The sequence below is a fragment of the Ursus americanus genome, chromosome 19 (assembly GCF_024610735.1).
Source record: "Ursus americanus isolate L20-20 chromosome 19, mUrsAme1.1.p, whole genome shotgun sequence".
Taxonomy (NCBI): Eukaryota; Metazoa; Chordata; class Mammalia; order Carnivora; family Ursidae; genus Ursus; species Ursus americanus.
The window spans coordinates 34759098-34782590 of record NC_142145.1 but is presented as its reverse complement, the minus strand read 5'-3'; the positions used below and the strand labels follow the sequence as shown (position 1 = coordinate 34782590).

At 41.7% G+C, this 23493-nt stretch overlaps 2 protein-coding genes across 4 annotated transcripts in view; both read right to left on the bottom strand.

The window, feature by feature from the left end:
• Positions 1 to 597: 597 nt before the first annotated feature.
• TPGS2 (tubulin polyglutamylase complex subunit 2) overlaps positions 598 to 23493 on the bottom strand; it is a 68791-nt gene continuing 45895 nt past the window's right edge. For 2 of the 3 annotated variants that reach the window (XM_045777847.2, XM_045777849.2), the window contains 3 exons: positions 10680 to 10793; positions 2881 to 3041; positions 598 to 1668 (listed from right to left, as the gene is read on the bottom strand). In XM_045777847.2, the coding sequence (XP_045633803.1) occupies positions 1438 to 1668; positions 2881 to 3041; positions 10680 to 10793 (506 nt within the window). In that variant the 3' untranslated portion in view covers positions 598 to 1437. The remainder of the gene's footprint in view (positions 1669 to 2880; positions 3042 to 10679; positions 10794 to 23493) is intronic. The other variant, XM_045777848.2, reaches the window with a different exon arrangement.
• On the bottom strand, positions 10812 to 18236 carry LOC148108487 (olfactory receptor 51G2-like). Its single transcript, XM_087870009.1, is given in 4 exon segments — positions 10812 to 17519; positions 17522 to 17698; positions 17701 to 17763; positions 18164 to 18236. Coding segments are annotated over 4 exon segments (1194 nt in total). The 3' UTR covers positions 10812 to 16638.

Here is a 23493-nt window from a genome sequence, read left to right as displayed (position 1 = left end):
AAGATGTGAGAGAGACCATGGAAGAAGGGGAGAACATTTTAGTACTTTTAATGGTACTATTTTCCTAATTTTTGGATGTGAGGCCCCACATCTTCATTTGGCACTGGGTCCTGCACCTCAGGGAGCCAGCCCGGCTCTTCACTGCTCTCCTTTCCTCTTGGAGCCCCCTTCCTTCTCTAGTCTATAGCCTTTTGAGGTGTCCCGCTGATGCGAAGGGCACCATTGCTCTCCTGGTTCCTCTGCTGCTGCGCCTGGGAAAACCAGAACAGGGCCAGGATTGACTTCAAAGTAACTCGGGATTCACTGGCATGGAGGCTGGCGTGCCGCAGTAGAGGGGACATGCCTGCTCGACCCCCTTCTACCTGACTTGTCTGGGAGCAGCAATCACTTATCTGGTGCTGCTCGTTCTCCATTTCATTTGATCAGTTCTGGCAGAAAAATACTTCTAACAGACAAACTTCAGCTATTACCCTTCACCGCCTGGGCCCTCTTTGTCCCTTTCTGCCACTCCATGAATTGCTGAAAGCTAGGAGTAGGCAGGACAGGTGGAAAGCTCTTGTTGACAGTGGTTTCATAAAAACTCTCTATGACGAGTCCTGTAAAACAATGCTTGGGAGTTTATTTTTTGTTTGTAAATGGTTCAAGTAGAGAATTGTCTCCTCTTAAAAAAAAAAAAAAAACTAGATAATTTTGGCAATGTATAAACATCACACTGCAAAACCGGAAACAACAAACTTTATAGGAAACTGAGAAAGGACCAGAGTGAGAATTACGAAAAATAAAAAGAACATATACAATTGTATCTTCAAGAATTTCCATGGAACATTATGACCCATCAAAATAAGGTATCCACATTCTCTAACAAAAATGAGCTGCTCTGAGTAAGGGCAGCACGAAAATATTCTAATGCAGTACTGCCCAACAGAACTTTCTGTAATGAGGGAAATGTTCCATTATTTCTGTTGTCGAATAGAGAAGCTACTAGCCACAGGAATACTCACAATGTGGCTAATGCAATTGAGGAACTGAATTTTTAATTTAAACAGCCACCTGTGGCTAGTGATTACCAATTGGACAGCACGGGTCTAATGCCACATGGGATAAAATCAGTGGTTTCTTTGGGGGATTTCTCTAATCACTGCTGAGGGGTGTAGAGGGTTGGGGGCGGAAAGAGAGGAAAGCTCTTAACAGCTCTATTTAACTATTTAAACAAGTTCGGAAACTCTCCACAGCTTTCAGAGTCAAGAGATGAAGAAAGGACTCTAGGGGAGACCTGAGTATGCCCTTGAACTCCTGGCTAATGCCAGCGGGAGTAAAAGGCCTAGGATTTGGCTCACTCAGATGGGAAGAGGCCTATGGTGCCATTCACAAAATCTGAGGCTTGGGCCATCTGTGCGTGGAAATCATTGCTGTGGGGCTGGCGGGGAGGTAGGGTGCTCATTTCCGGACAGGGTTCCCCGGGCTAGAAGAGGATTTAGAGGTGGACGGAGGACCTGGGGGCCCTTTCTGGCCACCTGCAGGCTGGGCTGGCCCTTTCTTTTTGGGGATTAAGGTCTTGTTCTTGCTCTTGAACACTCTGCTGGGATCCAGCTTGTTCACGAAGGAGTTGGTCTCTTCTGCAAGTAGGTCTGTGTTGTAGGTGATGGGTTTATACATGTTGAACCACTGCTGTAAGGGAGAATGGGGAGAGGTCACAATTCGAAGGAGAAAGGCGATTGTTTATGCTCTTTAGTGGGGACCCAGAGGTAGAGAGGTGGGGAGACGAGGCAAAGAGATGAATGTTTTTATGAAAAACTGCCTCAAAAATCTGTTAGCACTTCCTTTAGGTGAAAGTGATGGCACGTACATTGCTTTATTCAGTCTCGTAACCTTCAAAATAAATTCAGCACAAGGACTAAGAATGCGAGTAAACTTCCTTCCTTCTGATCTAGTGAGCCCTGAGCATGGGGATGTAGGTCCCAGATCATCACTGTCCTTCTCACTGCTGTCCTCACACCAGCCACAGCCCGTCAGGTGGACAGGGCAGCACCTTCCCCACACTACAGAGGCCGGTGGCAGGCCTCGGCTGAGGGAAGCGGCCTGTGCTGGTGCGCTCTTCCTCTCCTGGGCAAACGTCACGATGTTGACTGGCTGGATGTTAGGTGACGTGTGCAAAGTGAGGCCCACCAGATGAATACATGGAGCTGAGTCGCTAATTCACTGCCACCAGCCAAAGTCCTTCCAGGCACACCTGGTCTCAAACTAGGCGGTATGAGCAGTACCAGGCAACTCTGTTTGAAATGTTGCCCAGATCTGTAATATAAACAAGGCGCTACCATACACGGAATATTCTGTATCACTAAAAAGGACAGTTCTGTAATGTACTGATAGGGAATGAACCCCAAGATGGAGTGTTAAGTGAAAAGATGGTGCACAACGATGTGAGAGTATAGTGCACCTGTGATTTAGAATAAAGGAACCAAAAATCACATGCATGTATGCTTTCTATGCAGTAAAGTACCTTGAGAAAAGCACAAGAAAAACGGAAACAGCGGCTGCCTCTGGGGGAGGCTGGGAGGCTGGAGAGCCTGGGAATAAGACTGACTTTCCACGCTTCCTGTGTGCACGTACTGCCCTTCTAAAACAACACTCAGACCCAAGCCCCCAATAAAATTTGATTAGAAGGAAAACTCCCAGGTGATTCTGAGGATCAGCCAAGTTGGGGAACCCTTAGTTCAGTGCTAAGTGAGGCTACCCACCTGCACTGGCACCATGTGCCTTGCTTAATGAAAATGCAGGTCTTCTGAATCAGACGGGAAAGCTACGAATCTGCAATTTAAGCATTTCCCCAGAGGTCCTGACACAGTCCGCTGTTCGAGATGGCACGTGGCTCTCCCTTACCTTGGCCTGCGGGCTAATGCCGTAGCTGGTGAAGGCATACTGCCACTGCGGCAGGCCCAGGTGCGTGATGAGCAGGCGGTAGTAGGCGGTGAAGGTATCTGTGAGAAAATGCCAGTATAACGCTCTGTCCAGGAACCAGATCTCGGTGTCTTGCGCCAACGCTGAAATAGCAGACGAAAGAAATGAACGGATGGCAGAACACTTTTCTCCTTTTATCTGTAAAGTCGATACAATCTCATGATTTAAAAAAACAATTCCAATAGTGGAAGGATGTAAAATACAAGTAAGAGTTCCCTTTTACCCCTTCCGAACTCCCAGGCTCACTCTCCCGTGGCCGCTGTTAGGGGTTTTATTGGTGGTCTTGTACAAATCCCGGATCAGTCAGCCGACTGACCTGTGTGCTGGGTGTTGGCCATCTGTGCATTCAGGCTGACCATTCAGCAGCCCCCTGCCCCAGTGGGGACAGACTGGGGTCTCAACTTTCCTGATGGAGACACACTCTGAAAAGCTGTCTTTCTTTTCTTTCTTTCCTTTCTTTTTCTCTTTTCTTCTTCACTCTTCTCTCTTCTTCTCTATCTTTCTTGATTTTATTCATTTATTTGAGAGAGAAAGAGGCTGAGCAAGAGAGCACAAGCAGGGGGAGCAGCAGAGGGAGAAGACTCCCCACTGAGCAGGGAGCCTGATGTGGAGCTCGATCCCAGGACCCTGAGATCATGAACGGAGCCGATGGCAGCCGCTTAATGGTCTGAGCCACCCAGGCGCCCCAAGGCTCTGGTTTTCTGAAGAGGTGTCCGTCAGGAAGCTGAAGGGCTGTAAGCAGCCACTGTGGGGGAGCGCAGACCAGCTCCTGTCCTGGGTCAGGCGGGAGGTCTGGGCTTAACTGGCCCAGGCCGGCCACAGCAGCAACAGCCTCGCACTCACTTCTCACCTTCTGTTCTTCGTCCTGCGGGCCTCTAGTTCATCTCCTAATGGCTAGAACGGCTTCCCCACCCTCCATCTCTTCCTCTTCCAACACTGCCTGTGCAAACATCCATTTCCCTCTCAATTCGGCCGTTCCTTTACTGAACCTGGACTTCCACTGCCATGTCCAAACTCCTTCCAAGCTGTGCATGAAGGGGAGCAGCTGGCCTTCTGGCTTCGTCTCCTCATCCACAAGATGAACCAGGTAGCCCCATGATTTGAAACCGTCATTCCTTCCAAATCACATGCACTTTTCCACGGCATAGCTTTACCCCGTCTCTTTGCCTGGATGCTCCCCTTACCCCACAACCCCTCCCCAGCCCAAGATGTGGATAAAAGGCTACTTTGCAAAGTCGGTCCCTCATTTCTCTAGGGGTAAGATCCTGGCATCCATATCTTCTCACCCCGACAGGCTGAGAGCTACTTGAAGAGGGCTGGGTCTTGGCCACAGTCCCCAGGGCAGGGCCTGAACTGCTGCTGGGGGGCCAGGTGATAGCTGCTGCTCCAGGGGCCAGAGCCTTCTCCTGGTTTTTTGTGGTTTTTTTTTTTTTAATTTAATTATGTTATGTTAGTCACCATACAGTATTTCATTAGTTTTTGATGAGTGTTCCATGATTCATTGGTTGCGTATAACACCCAGTGCTCCATGCAATACATGCCCCTCCTTAATACCCATCAACGGGCTAACCCATCCCCCCACCTCTCTCCCCTCTGAAACCCTCAGTTTGTTTCCCAGAGTCCATAGTCTCTCATGGTTCGTCTCCCCCTCTGATTCCCCCCTTCATATTTCCTTTCCTTCTCCTAATATCCTCTGTGCTATTCCTTATGTTCCACATACGAGTGAAACCGTATGATAACTGTCTTTCTCTACTTATTTCACTTAGCATAATCTCCTCCAGTCCCATCCATGTTGATGCAATGGTGGGTATTCATTCTTTCTCATGGCTGAGTAATATTCCATTGTATGTATGGACCACATCTTTATCCACTCGTCTGTTGAAGGGCCTCTCGGCTCCTTCCACAGTTTGGCTATTGTGGACATTGCTGCTATGAACATTGGGGTGCATGTGCCCCTTCTTTTCACTACATCTGTATCTTTGGGGTAAATAACCAGTAGTGCAATTGCTGGGTCAGAGGGTAGCTCTATTTTTAACTTTTTGAGGAACCTCCACACTGTTTTCCAAGTGGCTGTACCAACCTGCATTCCCACCAACAGTGTAAGAGGGTTCCCCTTTCTCCACATCCTCTCCAACATTTGTTGTTTCTTGCCTTGTCAATTTTTGCCATTCTAACTGGTGTAAGGTGGTATCTCAATGTGGTTTTGATTTGAATTTCCCTGATGGCTAATGACGTTGAACACTTTTTCATGTGTCTATTAGCCATTCATAGGTCGTCGTTGGAGGAGTGTCTGCTCATGTCTTCTGTCCATTTTTTGACTTATTTGTTTTTTGGGTATTGAGTTTGAGAAGTTCTTTATAGATCTTGATACCAGCCCTTTATCTGTAGTGTCATTTGCAAATATCTTCTCCCATTCTGTGGGTTGCCTCTTTGACTGTTTCCTTTGCTGTGCAGAAGCTTTTTATCTTGATGAAGTCTCAGAAGTCCATTTTTGCTTTTGTTTTCCTTGCCTTTGGAGATGTGTCTTGAAAGAAATTACTGTGGCTGATGTCGAAGAAGTTACTGCCTATGTTCTCCTCTAGGATTTTGATGGATTCCGGTCTCACATTTAGGTTTTTCATCCATTTTGAGTTTATGATTGTGTAGAGTGTAAGGGAATGGTCCAGTTTCGTTCTTCTGTATATAGCTGTCCAATTTTCCCAGCACCACTTATTGAGGAGACTGTCTTTTTTCCATTGGATATTTTTTCCTGTTTTGTCGAGGATTAGTTGACCATAGAGGTGGGGGTCCATTTCTGGGCTCTCTATTCTGTTCCATTGATCTATGTGTCTGTTTTTGTGCCAGTACCATGCTGTCTTGGTGATCACGGCTTTGTAATATAGCTTGAAGTCAGGCAACGTGATGCCCCCAGCTTTGTTTTTCTTTTTCATCATTCCCTTGGCGATTTGGGGTCTTTTCTGGTTCCATACAAATTTTAGGATTGTTTGTTCCAGCACTTTGAAAATGCCATTGGTTTTTTGATCAGGATGGCGTTGAAAGTATAGATTGCTCTGTGCAGCAAAGACATTTTAGCAATGTTTATTCTTCTGATCCATGAGCGTGGAATGTTTTTCCATCTTTTTGCGTCTTCCTCAATTTCTTTCATAAATGTTCTGTAGTTTCTAGAGTATAGATCCTTCATCTCTTTGGTTAGGTTTATTCCCAGGTATCTTATGGTTTTTGGTGCTATTGTAAATGGAATCGATTCCTTAATTTCTCTTTCTACAGTTACACTGTTAGTGTATAAGAAAGCAACTGATTTCTGTGCTTTGGTTTTGTATCCTGACACATTACTGAATTGCTGTATGAGTTCTAGTAATTTGGGGGTGGAGTCTTTTGGGTTTTCCATATAAAGTATCAAGTCATCTGCGAAGAGAGAGTGTTTGACTTCTTCTTTGCCAGTATGGATACCTTTTATTTCTTTTTGTTGTCTAATTGCTGTTGCTAGGACTTCTAGTACTATGTTGAATAACGGTGGTGATAGTGGGCATCCTTGTCGTGTCCTCATCTTAAGGGAAAGGCTCTCAGCTTTTCCCCATTGAGAATGATACTCACTGTAGGCTTTTCATAGATGGTTTTTATGAAACTGAAGAATGTTCCCTCTATTCCTACACTCTGAAGAGTTTTAATCAGGAAAGGATGCTATATTTTGTCAAATGCTTTTTCTGCATCAATTGAGAGTATCATATGGTTCTTTTCTTTTATTAATGTGTTCTACTACATTGATTGATTTGTGAATATTGAACCACCCTTGCATCCCAGTGCAAATCCCACCTGGTCGTGATGGATTATCCTTTTAATGTACTGTTGGATCCTATTAGCTAGGATCTTGTTGAGAATATTGGCGTCCATATTCATCAGGGTTATTGGTCTGTAATTCTCCTTTTTGATGGGGTCTTTGCCTGGTTTTGGGATCAAGGTAATGCTGGCTTCACAGAATGAGTTTGGAAGTTTTCCTTCTGTTTCTATTTTTTGAAACGGCTTTAGGAGAATAGGTATTATTTCTTCTTTGAATGTTTGGTAGAATTCCCTGGGGAATGCATCAGGCTGGACTTTTATTTTTTGGGAGGTTTTTGATCACTGCTTCAATTTCATTACTAGTTTGGTCTATTCAGATTGTCAGTTTCTTCCTGTTTCGGTCTTGGTAGTTTATAGATTTCCAGGAAGGCATCCATTTTTTCCAGGTTGCTTAATTTATTGGCATATAGTTGTTGATAATAATTTCTAATAATTGTTTCTATTTCCTTGGTGTTAGTCATGATCTCTCCCCTTTCATTCATAATTTTATTAATTTGGATCCTTTCTCTTTTCTTTTGGATAAGTCTGGCCAGTGGTTTATCAATCTTATTAATTCTTTCAAGGAACCAGCTTCTAATTTCGTTGATCTGCTCTACTGTATTTCTAATTTCTAATTCATTGATCTCTACTCTAATCACAATAATTTCTCTTCTCCTGTGTGGCTTAGGGTATACTTGTTGTTCTTTTTCCAGTTCTTTAAGGTGTAAAGTTAATTTATGTATTTGGGATTTTTCTATTTTTTTTTTGAGTGAGGCTTGGATGGCTATGTTTTTCCCCCCTTAGGACTGCCTTTGCAGTATCCCATCAGTTTTGGACCAATGTGTTTTTGTTCTCATTGGTTTCCATGAATTGTTTAAGTTCTTCTTTGATTTCCTGCTTGACCCAAACATTCTTAAGCAGGATGGTCTTTAGCTTCCAAGTGTTTGAATTTCTTCCAAATTTGTTCTTGTGATTGAGCTCCAGTTTCAAAGCACTGTGGTCTGAGAATATGCAGGGAATAATCTCAATCTTTTGGTATCATTTGAGACCTGATTTGTGACCCAGTATGTGGGCTATTCTGGAGAAAGTTCCATGTGCATTCGAGAAGAATGAGTATTCTGTTGTTTTAGGGTGGAATGTTCTGTATATATCTATGAAGTCCATCTGGTCCAGTGTGTCATTCAAAGCTCTTGTTTCTTTGTAGATTTTCTGCTTAGATGATCTGTCTATTGCTGAGAGTGGAGTCGTTGAGGTCTCCTATTATCAACATCTTATTATCAATATGTCTTTTATTTTGGTTAACAGTTGGCTTATGGGCTGCTCCCATGTTGGGGGCATAGATATTTACAATTGTTAGATCCTCTTGTTGGACAGACCCTTTAAGAATGATATAGTATCCTTCTGTATCTCTTACTACAGTCTTTAGCTTAAAATCTAATTTGTCTGATATGAGAACTGCTACCCCAGCTTTCTTTTGAGGTCGTTGGCATGAAAAATGGTTCTCCATCCCCTCACTTTCAGTCTGGAGGTATCTTTAGGTTCAAAATGAGTCTCTTGTAGACAGCATATGGATGGGTCATGCCTTTTTATCCAATCTGCAACCTGTGCTGTTTCATGGGAGCATTTAGGCCATTCACATTGAGAGTGATTATTGAAAGAAATGATTTTATTGTCATCATGTTGCCTGTAAAGTCCTTGTTTCTATAGATTGTCTCTGTAAATTTGTGTTCTATATCACTCTTGGGGTCGTTCTCCTTTTATGGAACCCCCCCCCTTAATATTTCTTGCAGGGCCGGATTGGTGGTCACATATTCTTTCAGTTTCTGCTGGTGTTGGAAGCTCCTTGTCTTTACATCCATTCTCAAAGACAGCCTTGCTGGATAAAGTATCTTTGGCTTCATGTTCTCATTTAGTACCCTGAATATGTCTTGCCAGCCCTTTCTGGCCTGCCAGGTTTCTGTGGATAGGTCTGATGTTATTCTGATGTTCCTCCCTCTGTACGTAAGAAATCTCTTCCCCCTCACTGCTTTCAGGATTGTTTCCTTGGATCTAAGATTTGCAAATTGTACTATTTTTTGTCATGGCATTGGTCTGTTCTCATTGATCTTGGGCGGGGTCCTCTCTGCCTCTTGCACACGAATGCTTGTTTCCTTCCCCAGATTAGGGAAGTTCTCAGCTACAATTTGTTCAAATATCTCTTCTAGACCTCTCCCTCTCCACCCCCTCAGGGATCCCAATAATTCTAATATTGGAGCGTTTCATTGAGTCGTTACTCTCTCAGTTTGATGCCTTGGTTTTTAATCTGTTTTTCCCATGCTGCCTCGGTTTCCTTCTTTTCTATCATCTTATCCTCTAGCTCACTAAATCGTTCTTCTGCCTCGTTTACCCTGGCAGAGTATCCAGTTTAGACTGCATTTCATACATAGCATTTTTAAATTCGGCTGGATTAGATCTCATTTCTGCCCTTAGAGATTCTATATTGTTGTTAATATTTTTCTCAAGCCTAGATATCACCTTGATAATTGTTACTCTGAAGTCTATTTCTGACATCTTGGTTATACCCATATCCATTAATTCTATGGCAGAGGCCATAGTCTCTGCTTCTTTTCTTTGTTGGGGGTTCCTCCTCTTAGTCATTCTGTTGAGGAGTGGTTGAGGAAGTGTACAGAGTCCAAAGTAGTAACCACAACCCAAGCAAGACGCACTTGTTTTATAGGGACCTTAGAGTTGTCGGCCTCTTGTTTTTCCAGCCTGTCTTTGGGGGGAGGGCCTGTAGTACTGTTACTCAGGCAACCCTGTTTAGACAGAGTTGTTCTGCCCCCCTGTGGGGTAGGGAGATGGGCTCAGGGAAAACCAGTTTTTTGGGGCTTTTGTTCTCTGGCGGCTTGGCTTTCCGTGTCTCTTCCGAGAGAGCAGAAGTGACCACATCCAAACGTCTGTCTCAGAACAGAGAGATCACAGTCTGCTCTTCACTGAGCTCTCCAGGCCACACTGCCTCAATTTCTTTCTGTGCTGCTAAAAACCACAGTTTCCTGGGTTGTGTGCCCCATAGCAGCACTCCCAGGACCAGGCAAGTCTCTGCTCTTTGTGCTTCTAAAACTGCCAGCCATCCCTGGTTTGCACATGTACCCCCATAGCTCCAGGTTTCAGTTTGGGGGGCTGCCCTAAAGTCCTCCTTCCCACCCCCTGCTACTGGTCTGTGAGCTTGTGCCAGCGCCAGAGGCTTTTGCCTTCCTGGCACAAGTTCATGGAGGCTCCCTCCCCCCCTTCTGTTTATCTTCTGATATCTGCCCGCAGAATCATGGCTCCCTGCTTCATACTTCGAGACCAACCACTGGAGATATTCTGTTTGTAAAGATCCAGATAGATCTTCTTACATCTCAAACTGATTTCATAGGTGTTCAGAATGGTCTGGTAGATTTCCAGCTCAATTCAGGGGACTGGTTGAAATAGGGTCTCCTCCTCCTCCATCTTTTTCCTTTGAGCCTTTTCCTCTTGAGTTCTTACCCGAGATCTTAGATTGAGGTCTACTCATTCAGGTTTTCAGGTTTTTAACTTGCCTACATGGAGAGGTATACAAGAAAGATAATGCTTTTCCTGGATGCTTTTCTAATGCGTGAGCCTGCTAGAGGAGTCTATAAACAGAATGACTATTTCTTTTAGTTTTTACTCATTTTCCTACTCCCATTGTTTTGTGGTAACTCACAAATGATGATAGCTTAAAAAAAGACTCTAGTGATTGGCCTAGAAGGAGATGCTCAGGGAGGACCAAAGGGGCTTTCTGGGTCCTTACATCTCCGGGAGACCCAGCTGCATCTCATGGGTCCAGAGAGGAGTATCCCTTTTGTGTCATGACTAGAGAGCAAGGTCATCCATGCAGGACCATGCTTGTCAATGATTCTTACCTGGTTTCCCTCTTTTATAGACAAGGCAAACCTTCCCATTCCCATTGCAAGGATCCAGCTCAAATATCACGCTGCGAGAATCAAAGTGAGGCTTCTCTGGCTGGTTCTCACTGTCTGCAAACCCAGAAGTTAACAGTTACATCCAAACATAGTCAACTCAAACACATACTTATCCAGCATTGCTAGGGTGGGGAAAAAAAACAGGGAAAAAGCCTTATCTCAGACATATTCTTAACTATTTCCAATGTGGGCCAAATGAAATTGTTAAAAAAAGATTTATTTCAAAGAGAGAGCAAGTGTGGGGGCGGTGAGGAAGAGAATCCTCAAGTAGACTCCCCACTGAGCATGAGACCCTGAGATCATCACATGACCTGAGCCAAAGCCAAGAGTCAGACACTTAATCGAATGAACCACCCAGGTACCCCCCAAATGAATTCTATACTCTAAATGCCCAGGAGCTTATCCATGGTCTAAGCCTTCTGTCGGGCTTCTCTATCACAGACAGACAGTGTCACAGAATCTAGGGGAAGGTGACACAAGGAAAACAAACTGAACTTGCTGAGAGTGGGAATACATAAAGGCAAAATAATCCGGCCTGATGCTGACATCTCTTTTTCCCAGGTAATTGCTTTCCCCTTATTTATAGCACTTTATGATCTTTTAATTAGAATCCTTTTTCCTCGGTCTAAAATGTATTTATAATATTTAATATTAATTACATTATAATTAATGATAAGCCTGGCTCAATTAGAAATACCTACCTAGTAATCAAGTATAATGGAGTATTAGAAAAGAGAGACATTTTTAGAAATGAAAGAATCAGAAACCTTTCCTGCTTCTTTCGTTACAGCTATTATGTGATAAAGATTAGTATTAGTGACTGAGGGTGAGAGTTTACAAAACTAGGAGAGACTGGATAAAACAAAGTCTATAAAAAGCCAATTTTTTACTTATACATATAGCCATATATGTATTTTTATACAAATGCATAAATATTTACATTTCTAACTAAAACAGTGGTTTAAACACGGCTTTCCCTTCCTCACTCAGTGTGGCTCCTTTCTGCCATTTGTAGATGCCACTCCAGTTTCTGCTCATTTTTGGTTATTCTCCAATCTTTTTAGGTCATTGTCTTTCAAGTTTTCCCAGAATTTAGAGTAGTCTTGACTTGGTAAAAGGACTCTGCCATTATCAGGAGAGGAGGAAGTCAGTATTTGAATCTTTTGCTTCCTTTTTTGTCAAATATGCAACGTCACTATTTTTATAGTTTCTCACTGAAATTTTGGTTTGGTTTTATCCCCATGTGTGCATTAGCATATCGTGCCTAATAATTTCACTCTTGGGAGTACCAGCGGGTCTCTTTCTCGTTTCCTGTTATTTGTGCTGGTTCTTGCTCATGACACTGTGTTTTTTCATGTGCCTAGTTATTTTTTAGAAGGAAGTACTTTCTGAAAAATTATTTATAAAAACAATTTGAGGTCTAAGATACTATTATCCTCTAGGGTGGAGTTTTCTTTTTATATAAGAGCTTTATTCATTTGAAGTATACAATTTAATGGTTTTTAGTATAGTTACAGTTATATAACGATTAAGACAATCAATTTTAGAACATTTCTCTAGAGTGAATTTGTTTCTGCTAGTTCCCTGAGGAGATGAGTAACCTGGAATCAATTTAGTCCAATTTTCGGATTTAACATTTTCGGGGTCACAAGATGACTTACACTTGAGCTTCAGTCCATGAGAAAAATGGTTACTTCTGGTTTATTTTGTCTCCTAGGTACTGCTCTTCATGGTGCCAACCCAAAAAGTAGGTAGTTTTTATGGGTGCCAGTAACGCCTGGACTCTGTTTTATTCCCCTGGTCTCAAAATGGGGCAAATTCACAGCTTTCCAGCATTTTCACAGCCTGTTGTGAAAAGGGCAATCAATGTACCTCAAATACTGAATCTCTTCCCCCCCTGGATTTCTGTCTTCTGGATGTTGACCTGATATTATCTCATCATCTTGTTAGCTCTTTGATGTCTTTAGGGAGGTGGTTTTTATATTTTCCTCTGACTTCTCAGTTGTCTTCAGTAGGAAGGCTTCTCTGAATTACCTGTCTGCCATTTCCAGAAGGGGAAATCTCTTCTTCAGTTTAAGTATGCTCCTAAAAGTAACATATAGATGAGCTTTGCTTTTTATTTCAATCTGACGGTCTTTGTTTTTCAAAAGGGAAATTTCGTCCCAGCACATTTAATATTGTGATTGATCGGTCTTGTTTTATTTCTCCTAATGTTTTGTTTCCTAATTTATGTTTCTTTTCTTATTTTTCCTCCTGTGATTCAATATTCCCTTATTAGGTTGGAGATTTAACGTAAATTTTTATTCCTTTAGTGGTTACTCTCTCGTTTGCATGATTACATCAATAGGACTTTACCCTTATTTGAAAACAACAGACCATTATTTCTCCTAAGTGAGTATGGTGTGCAGAATTCTAAGACCCTCAAGATTCCCGCTCCGTGATATCTATACCTTGCAGGACCTCCTGCCCTTGAGTATAGTCAGGACCTGTGAATATGATGTAGTAGTCACTCCCTTGATTAGTTTACATGATAGGAGACTGTTGCAGCAGACTGAAGAGGCATTTCCCTGCTTGCTGAGAAATAAACTGCCATGTTGTGAGAGGGTCACATGGCTAGACTCTAAGGGCAGCCTAAAGATGTGAGAGTGAGCTCTGGCTAACAGCCAGCAAGAAAATAGGGACTTAAGTCCAACAACTCCAAGAAACTGAGTAAGGCCAACCACTAGTAACCTTGGAAGAGGCCTCTGTACCTTGAATGAGATCACAGCACCAGGTGAACTTTCATTTTAGTCTAAAGACTCTAAGTGGAAGACCTTACTTATTTGTGGCTGAATTCTTGACTCATGAAACTGTTAGATAATAAATTTGTGGCGTCCGAAGCCATTACATTTGTGGTAATCTATCACATAAAAAAATAGAAAGCTCAAACAACAAGACACTCTTGTTTCCCCCAACAAGGTGTATTATTTCTTCCCTATAGTAGGAGGACACCTTACACTTTCTGCTTCATTTCCTCCTTTGTCCTATATTTTCTTCTATTAAGGACCCCAAGAACACTCTATAATTAACTGCTGTAACCAACTACCAAAACTGAGGGCCTTGAACAACAGAAACTTGCAGTCTCACAATTCTAGAGGCTACAAATCCAAGATCAAGGTGTTGGCAGAGTTGGTTCCTTTGACGGTTGCAGGGAAACAATCTGTTCAATGCTTCTACCTTAACTTCTGGTAGTTGACTGGCAAATTTAAGCTTTCCCACCCATCTCTGCCATCATCTTCAAACGGCATTCTTCCTGTGTCTCCAAATGTCTTCAGGGACATCAGTCATATTGGATTGAGATCCACCTACACCAGTATGACCTCATCCTAACTACTTACATCTGCAATAACCCTATTTCCAAATAAGGTCACATTCATTCTGAAATGGGGGTTAGGACTTCATTATATGAATTAGGGGGGCATAATTTAACCCATAACACTTTTATATCTTCCCTCTTTCCTTTCTTTTAGGTTTAGCTTGACAGTATACAGTTGACCCTTAAACAACACAGAGTGAACTGCATGGGCTCACTTATACATGGATTTTTTACAGTGTTGTCAATGTATTTTCTCTTATGATTTCTGTAACATTTACTTTTAATTTATTATAGGAATAGTGTATATTACACATAGCATGTACAATATGTGTTAATTGACTGTTGTTGGTAAGGCTTCCAGTCAACAGTAGGTAATTAGTAATTAAGTTCTGGGGGAGTCAGAAGTTTACTGGGATTTTCGACTACATGCAGGCTCAGTGCCCTTAACCCCCGCATTGCTCAAGCATCAACTACAGGTTACAATATTCCTTGCATGGTGTCCCTCTTTCCAAGAGTTTTGTTTTGTTCTGTTTTTTTTTTAAAGATTTTAGAGAGCATGTGGGGAAAGGGGTGAGAGGGTGGCGCAGAGAGTGAGGGAGAGCAGCAGACCCCCACTGAGCGTAAAGCCCAATGTGACCTGAGCCAAAATCAAGAGTTGGGTGCTAAAGTGACTGAGCCACCCAGATGCCCCTGAAAGTTCTTAAGATAGTTACACAACACAGGGGCACCTGGGTGTCTCAGTCAGTTAAGCATCTGACTTCGGCTCAGATCATGATCTCAGGGTCCTGGGATGGAGCCCCACATCCGGCTCTGCACTCAGCAGGGACTCTACTTCTCTCTCCCCCTCCCCCAGCTCGTGGTCTCTCCCAAATAAATCTTTAAAAAAAAAAGTTATACAACACATTCCTATCTAGATAGATTCCTATCTATTAAGATTAAATGCACACATAACTCTTTCATGAGAGGGTCACTGATCCCTTGTTTCCTTTCCTCCCACATCTTGGGATCTCCATTCAGTCTCAATTGTCTTCTGGTTAGAGTATTAACGTTCTTGAAGTTTTACACATCCTTCCATATTTTTTTTAATAAACTGAGAGGTGTGTTTGGTCTGTATACAAAGGACTCTTGATTTTTACTCCTTGTTGCTCAGTAACCTGTATGTGCTTCTTATCTCGTTTCCACTGCCATAAGAGAGAAGTCTGGTATCAGTCTGATGATTATTTCTTCGCAAGTAATTTATTTTTGCCTAGAAGCCTGTAATTCTTTCCCACATTATATAACATCTAGGTGTCTTTCTCATCAGTTCAATCTGGGTCTCAGAGAGCCCTTTCAATTTGCAGAGAAATTTTCTTTTATCAGTGTAATCTAGTCTTTTTCTTTTCTATGTGCTCCTGTAATGACAACAGAAGGTCTTCTGGATCTAGTTTCTATTTTTCTTACCCTTTCACCTTTCTTCTCATAATTTCCCCCCTTTTAAATTGATCTACCTGTACTTTTAAATAGTCTTGCACTTGGTTTATCAGGCTACTAACTCAAATCTTATTTACACTCTCTTAAATTCATCAATTGTTTGAGAATTTTACTTTTGTTCTATAGGAAGCCTTTGTGCTGTCTTAAATGTCTTTAACTGTTCTGATTCTTGTTTTTACTTAGGTTTTCATCTGTGTCCTCTAGCAGTTTTATTTGCCTGGTTGTAGATCCTGATATTTCTTCCTGATTGTCCTCTTTTTGACTGCTGAGTACCCTATAAAGTATAGTATTTTTCCAATTAGGTTTAATAAGACTTAAGGTCTAACTACTGGACTATCCTAAGAAGCGTGAACTCAGCAGGTGACAAAAGGCCAAGTGGTTTCTATCTCTATGGCTGTGTAGGACAATGTGGTCTCTACCCCAGCTGTGTCCTTTGCTAAGGCCCCTTTGAAATCCTCTCTAGTATCCAGTCCATCTCCATCTTCCAACTTAAAAGGCAGGGAAAACTCAGTCTACTTATTTAACAACTTCTTTGCCTTCAGGCATTCAAAAGCCCCAGCATACGTATGAAGCAGATGTGACCTTTCCCCTTCTTGAAGACTCCATACATCTCTGAGTGACAGGCTCTTCCCAAGGCCCATCACTTTCTAGTCTTTGCTCCTGGGTCCCTCTAGTACAGGCATCGCTTATTTTATTGTGCTTTGCTTTACTGAGCTTCACAGATAGTGTTGTTTTTGTTTTTGTTTTTTTTTAAAAAACACATTGCAGGTTTGTGCCAACACTGTGTTGAGCAAGTGTATTGGCACCATTTTTCCAACAGCATTTGCTCACTTTGTTACATTTTGGTAATTCTTGCAATATTTCAACCTTTTGTATTATTTGTTATGATGATCTCTGATCAGTGACCTTTTGAAGTTTGGACCCATTCTTTACTCCCTTTCCCCCCACATTTTAGGTATACCTTGTCATATTTTACATAGTTTTATTTTGTGAATCCCTTGACTGCTTTTTACAGATAGACTTAATTTTACTGCTTTTGTTTTTCATATTTTTTTTCAATTTTTATTGTTCAAATCAGAGAACAGAAATAGTTTTACAGGATACCAAACCCAATATTCCATATAATTCAGAAGAGTCTGTCAAACAGAATCTTTGTGGGCATTTGGAAGCGGTTTGTTTCAGGAAGCATTCCTTCTCTGTGAAGATAGGGCTCATTCTTATTATAAATGTGTCTTGGGATTCTGGTCCTTTTTTGATGAAGAGTTTCAGAATTTTCTCTCGTATCTGTTTGGTTTTTACCACATACACAATGGGGTTCATCACAGGAGGAATGAGAAAATGCATGTTAGCCATGGTCATGTAGATATGTGAGGCAAGTTTCGGGCCAAAGCGGTACAGTATAGACAGGCAGATCATGGGTGTACAGAAGAGAATCACAGCACAGATGTGGGAAATGCAGGTGTTGAGAGCTTTGAGGTGGCCACCGTAGGATGCAATGCTCAGTACAGTTTTCAGTATCAGGATATATGAAAAGAGAATGAGGACGAAATCAAGGCCCATAATGGATAATACCACAAAAAGTCCAAAGATACTATTGATCCTGGTGCTGGAGCAAGAGAGCTTTATAATGTCAGGGTGCAGGCAGTAGGAATGAGATAGTACACTGGAATGACAGGACCACAGCCTTCTCAAGAGGATAGGGAGAGGTACCTGTACAGTCAAGGTTCGCACTACAATGGCCAAACCTATCCTGGAAATTGCACTGTTGGTAAGAATGGAATAGTGCAATGGATGAGAAATGGCCACATAGTGGTCACAGGCCATTGCCAGTATGATAGCTGACTGAAAATCCTGGAAGGTGTGAATAAAAAACATTTGGGTGAAGCAAGCAGAGACGGTGAGCTCCTGAGCATCCAGCCAGAAGATCCCCAGCATTGTGGGGAAAGTGAAGAGAGACCCATATCAGAGGCAGCGAGCATGGCCGGGAAGAGGTACCTAGGCACATGGAGGGTCTGTTCCCTGTGGATAACTGTCATGATGGTCACATTGCCCGCCAAGGTAATGAAGCACGTGGTGCAGAAAGGCATGGAGATCCAGATGTGCACAGTCTCCAGCCCAGGTATGCCCGTCACCAGAAGGTGGAGAATATGGCTTTGGTGCTGTTGGTGGGCAACAGGTTGCCAGCGCTGCATGCCTTTCCTAGAATGAAATTTATTGTCTCATTCACAGATGTTAAAATTTGACTTGAGCATTTGACACCTCATAATACCTTTTATTTTAAACTGGCCCTGATTTGTATCTATTATGAGTTTAAATGCTGTTTCCCAATACAGAGCATCTGAGCCTCTAGATTAAAAAACAAGACCTGCTTTTTTTGATCAAATTCTCCAGATGTTGTGTTTTAAAGGAAAAATGAGGGGAAAATGTACACTTGATATTTAGTTTATCTAAAGTCCTTCAATTCATATGATGATTTTTCAAAACAAAAAATGCAAAACACATGTGCTTCAAATAAATTTCTTTTAAAAATCTAAAATCCATACCTGTTCATAGCTATTATCGTAATTACAGTGGTACATCATGCCAGGGTATGTCTTACTGCCTTGGTCTACCTTGATCCATATCAGACCAGTGCCACTTAAACTGTAGTTCACAGACACATTGTTTTCCATGGACACATTAATATCCTATTTTTTCTGCAATGAAATGAGTGCAGAAATTGAAAATAAGCGTTTAGAAACTTTTGCATAGACACCTCTGTGCTTCTTAAATACTATAGTGTACAATAATGCTATTGGATTTTGCATGTATTTTCCATTTCATTTTTCTTAAACATATACTTATGAAAGTATTTTGTGATTGATTGAAAGTATACCTTCACTCCGTAGCTTACGAAGCACTGTTTCATGCTAATTCATTATTGAATGTACATATCGTTTTTAATTACGTTGTTAGCCACTATATAGTACATCATTAGTTTTAGATGTAGTGTTCAATGATTTATTAGTTACGTGTAACACCCAGTGCTCATCACAACATGTGTCCTCCTTAATACCCATCACCTTGTTACCCCCTGCCCTCTGAAACCCTCAGTTTGTTTCCCAGAGTCCATACTCTCTCATGGTTCATCTCCCTCTCTGATTTCTCCCCCTTCAGATTCCCTCCCTTCCCCTATGGTCCTCCGTGCTATTGCTTATGTTCCACATATGAGTGAAACCATATGATAATTGTCTTTCTCTATTTGATCTATTTCACTTAGCATAAACCCCTCCAGTTCGATCCATGTTGATGCAAATGGTGGGTATTCATCCTTTCTGATGGCTGAATAATATTCCATTGTATGTATGGACCACAACTTCTTTTTCCTTCATCTGTTGAAGGGCATCTTGGCTCCTTTCACAGTGTGGCTATTGTGGACACTGCTGCTATGAACATTGGGGTGCCTGTGCCCCTTATTTTCACTACATCTGTATCTTTGGGGTAAATACCCAGTAGTGCAATTTCCAGGTTGTAGGGTAGCTCTATTCTTAACATCTTTAGGAACCTCCATACTATTTTCCAGAGTGGCTGTACCAGCTTGCATTCCCACTAACAGTGTAAGAGGGTTTCCCTTTTCTCCACATCCTCGCCAACATTTGTTATTTCCTGTTTTGTTAATTTTTGCCATTTTAATTGGTGTAAAGTGGTATCTCATTGTGGTTTTGATTTGTATTTCCCTGATGGCTAGTGATGTTGAGCATTTTTTCATGTGTCTATTAGCCATTTGTATGTCTTCTTTGGAAAAGTGTTCATGTGTTCTGTCCATTTTTTGACTGGGTTATTAGTTTTTTGAGTGTTGTGTTTGAGTTCTTTATAGATCTTGGATACGAGCCCTTTATCTCTAATGTCATTTGCAAATATCTTCTCCCATTCTGTGGGCTGCCTCTTTGTTTTGTTGACTGCTTCCTTTGCTGTGCAGAAGCTTTTTATCTGAAGTCCCAAAAGTTCATTTTTGCTTTTCTTTTCCTTGCCTTTGGAGACATGTCTTGAAAGAAGTTACTGTGGCCTATGCTGGAGATCAGGTGACTGCCTAGGATTTCTAGGATTTTGATGGATTACTGTCTCACATTCAGGTCTTTCATCCATTTTGAGTTTATCTTTGTGGGTGTAAGGGAATGGTCCAGTTTCGTTCTTCTGTATATAGCTGTCCAATTTTCCCAGCACCACTTATTGAAGAGACTGTCTTTTTTCCATTGGATATTTTTTCCTGTTTTGTCAAAGATTTGTTGACCATAGAGTTGAGGGTCCATTTTTGGAGTCTCTATTCTGTTCCATCGGTCTATGTGTCTGTTTTTGTGCCAGTACCATGCTGTGTTGGTGATCACAGCTTTGTAATATAGCTTGAAGTCAGGCAATGTGATGCCCCCAGCTTTTTCTTTTTCATCATTCCCTTGGCGATTCGGGGTCTTTTCTGATTCCATACAAATTTTAGGATTGTTTGTTCTAGCACTTTGAAAAATGCCAATGGTATTTTAATAGGGATGGTACTGAAAGTGTAAATTGCTCTGGGCAGGATAGATATGTTAACAATGCTTATTCTTCCAATCCATGAGCATGGAATGTTTTTCCATCTTTTTTGTGTCTTCCTCAATTTCTTCCATAAGAGTTCTGTAGTTTCTAGAGTATAAATCCTTTACCTCTTTGGTTAGGTTTATTACTAGGTATCTTATGGTCTTTGTTGCTATTGTGAATGGAATCAATTCCTTAATTTCTCTTTCTACAGTTACACTGTTAGTGTTTAGAGAAGCAACTGATTTCTGTGCACTGATTTTGTATCCTTGTTTTTCATATTCTTAATTATCGTCTTTCCTTTCCATTCAAAGAGTCTCCTTTAAAATTTCTTGCAGGGCTGATTTAGTGGTCATGAACTCCTTTAGTTTTTATCTGAGGAACTCTATCTCTCCTTCTATTCTGAATGAGAGCTTTGCTGGATAGAGTATTCTTAGCTGCAGATTTTACCTTTTCAGTACTTTGACTATACCATACCACTCCCTTCTGGCCTGCAAAGTTTTTGTTGAAAAATCTGATAGCCTTATGGAGTCTCCCTTGTATGTAATGGTCTTTTCTCTTGCTCCTTTAAATTTTTTTTCTTTATCACTACCTTTTTGCCATTTTAATTACTGTGCATCTCGGTGTGGACCCCCTTGGCTTGACTTTGGGGGGGGGGGATCTCTGTGCTTCCTAGATCTGGATATCTGTTTTTCTTCCCCAGATTAAGGAAGTTTTCAGCTATTATTTCTTCAGATAAATTTTCTGCCCCCTTTTTTCTCTCTTCTGGGACCTCTATAATTTCAAATGTTCTTACACTTAATGGAGTCATCGAGTTCCATAAGTCTATTCTCACTTTGCATAATTCGTTTTTCTCTCTTTTGCTCAGCCTGAAGACATTACTCTGTCTTCCAGGTCATTAATTCGTTCCTGTTTCCTCTTGCCTATTTATTCCACCATGTGCATTTTAAAATTTCACTTATTGTATTCTTCATCTCTGATTCTTTTTTATCTCTGTGTTAAGGGTCTCACGGATGTTCTCCACTATATTCTCAAATCCAGTGAGTATCTTTATGACCATTACTTTAAACTCTCTATCAGGCATATTACTGTTTCACTCAGGTCTCTTGCTGTGGTTCTGTCCTGTTCTTTCATTTGGGACATATTTCTCTGTCTCATTTTGTCTAATGCTGTGTCTGTTTCTTTGTATCAGGAAAGTCAGCTACATCTCTTGCTCTTGAAAGTAACGGCCTTATGAAGAAGCAGTTCTGTAGTTCCCTACGGCGCAGTGTCCCCTGTTCACCGGGACCTGGTGCTTCAGGGATGTCTCCTATATGTGTTGTGTATGCCCTCTTGTGTCCTGGCCTCTTTCTCCTTCAGTGCAGTCATCTGCAGAGGCTCTCTTTGCCTATTGTGGGCAGTGTTTGGTCCCCAGCCAGGGCAGGGGTATGTTTTAACAAGGTATGCACCAGCCTGTTTGCAAAATGAGACCTGCTGCCACTGCTGCCAGGAGAGGCCAGATCAAATGGATCTGCAAAGTATGCATGGTTGGGGCACTCAACCTTAACAAGACACCCCTCAGGCTTCCACAAGGCCTGCTTGCAGCTACCATCATAGTCTGAAGCCCTGCAAAATGCAGGGATTGGGTGATGCGGTACTGGTGAAGTTTGTGCCTGTCTCCTCTTGACCAAAGACCTTTGATATTATTGTAACCATTCTGGGGTGCCATAAAACACACCTGCAGAAGGCAGCAAACCTGATAAATGTATGTGTCCTGAATGCACCACTGACTGGCCATTCCATCTCTCTTCCTCTCCTCAGGCTTCTCTATTCCCTGTGACACAATAATGAAATTAGGCCAATCGATATCCCTGCAAAGGCCTTAGAAGGTTCAAGTGAAACGAAGAATTGCATGTCTCTCGCTTTAAATCAAAAGCTAGAAAGATTGAGGAAGGCACGTTGAAAGCTGAGTAGGCTGAATGCTAGGCTTCTTTGCCAAACAGCCAAGTTGTGAATGCAAAGGAAATGTTCCTAAAGGAAATTAAAAGTGCTACTCCAGTGAGCACATGAATGATAAGGCAGTAAAACAGCCTTATAGTTGATATGGAGAAAGTTTTAGTGATCTGGATAGAAGCTCAAACCAGCCACAACATTCCTTTAAACCAAAGCCTAATCCAGAGCAAGGCTGGCTTCAATTCTAAGGCTGACAGAGGGGAGGAAGCTGCAGAAGAAAAGTCTGAAGCTAGCAGAGTTGATGAGGTTTGAGGAAAAAGCTCTCTCTATAACATAAAGTGCAAGGAAAACTAGCAAGTTATCCAGAAGATCTAGCTAAGATAATTAACAAAGGTGGCTACACTAAATAGCAGATTTTCAATGTAGACAAAACATCCTTCTATTGGAAGAAGATGCCACCTAGGGCTTTCAAAGCAAAAGAAGTCAGTGCCTGGCTTCAAAGCCTCAAAGGACAGACTGACTCTCTTTGTAGGGACTATTGTAGCTGGTGACTTTGTTGAAGCCAACACTCATTGACCATTCTGAAAATCCTAGGGCCTTTAAGAATGATGCTAAATCAACTCTGCCTGTGCTCTAGAAATGGAACAGCAAAGCCCCGATGATGGCACATCTGCTAACAACATGGTTTACTGAATATTTTAAGCCCATTGTTGAGACCAACTGTTCAGAAAAAAAGATCCCTCTCAAAATATTACTGCTTATTGACAGCGTACCTGGTCACCCAAGAACTCTGATGGAGATGTACAAATGAGATGAATGTTGTTCTCATGCCTGCTAACACAACATCCATAATGCAACCCAGGGATCAAGGAGTCATTTCAACTTTCAAGTCTGAATATTTAAGAAATATGTTTCATAAGGCTGTAAGTTCTATAACTAGTGGATTCCTCTGATAGATCTGGGGAAAGTAAACTGAAAACCTTCTGGGAAGGATTCACCATTCTAGGTGCCATTAAGAACATTCATGGTTCATGGGTAGAGGTCAAACTATCAACATTAACAGGAATTTGGAAGAAGTTGATTCCAACCCTCATGGATGACTTGGAGGGATTCAAGACTTCAATGGAGGAAATAAACTGCAGATGTGGTGGATATAGCAAGAGAACTAGAATTAGAAGGAGAGCCTGAAGATGTGACTGAACTGCTGGCAATCTCCTGATTGGCTGAGGAGTTGCTTCTTATGGATGAGTAAAGAAAGTGGTTTCTTGAGATGGCTTTTACTCCTGGTGAAGAGGCTATGAAGACTGTTGAAATTAGCACAAAGGATTTAGAATATTACATAAACTTAGTGGATAAAAGAGTGGCAGGGTTTGAGAAGAAAGACACCAACTTTGAAAGAAGTTTTACTGTGGGTAAAATGCTATCAAACAGCATGGCATGCTACAGAGA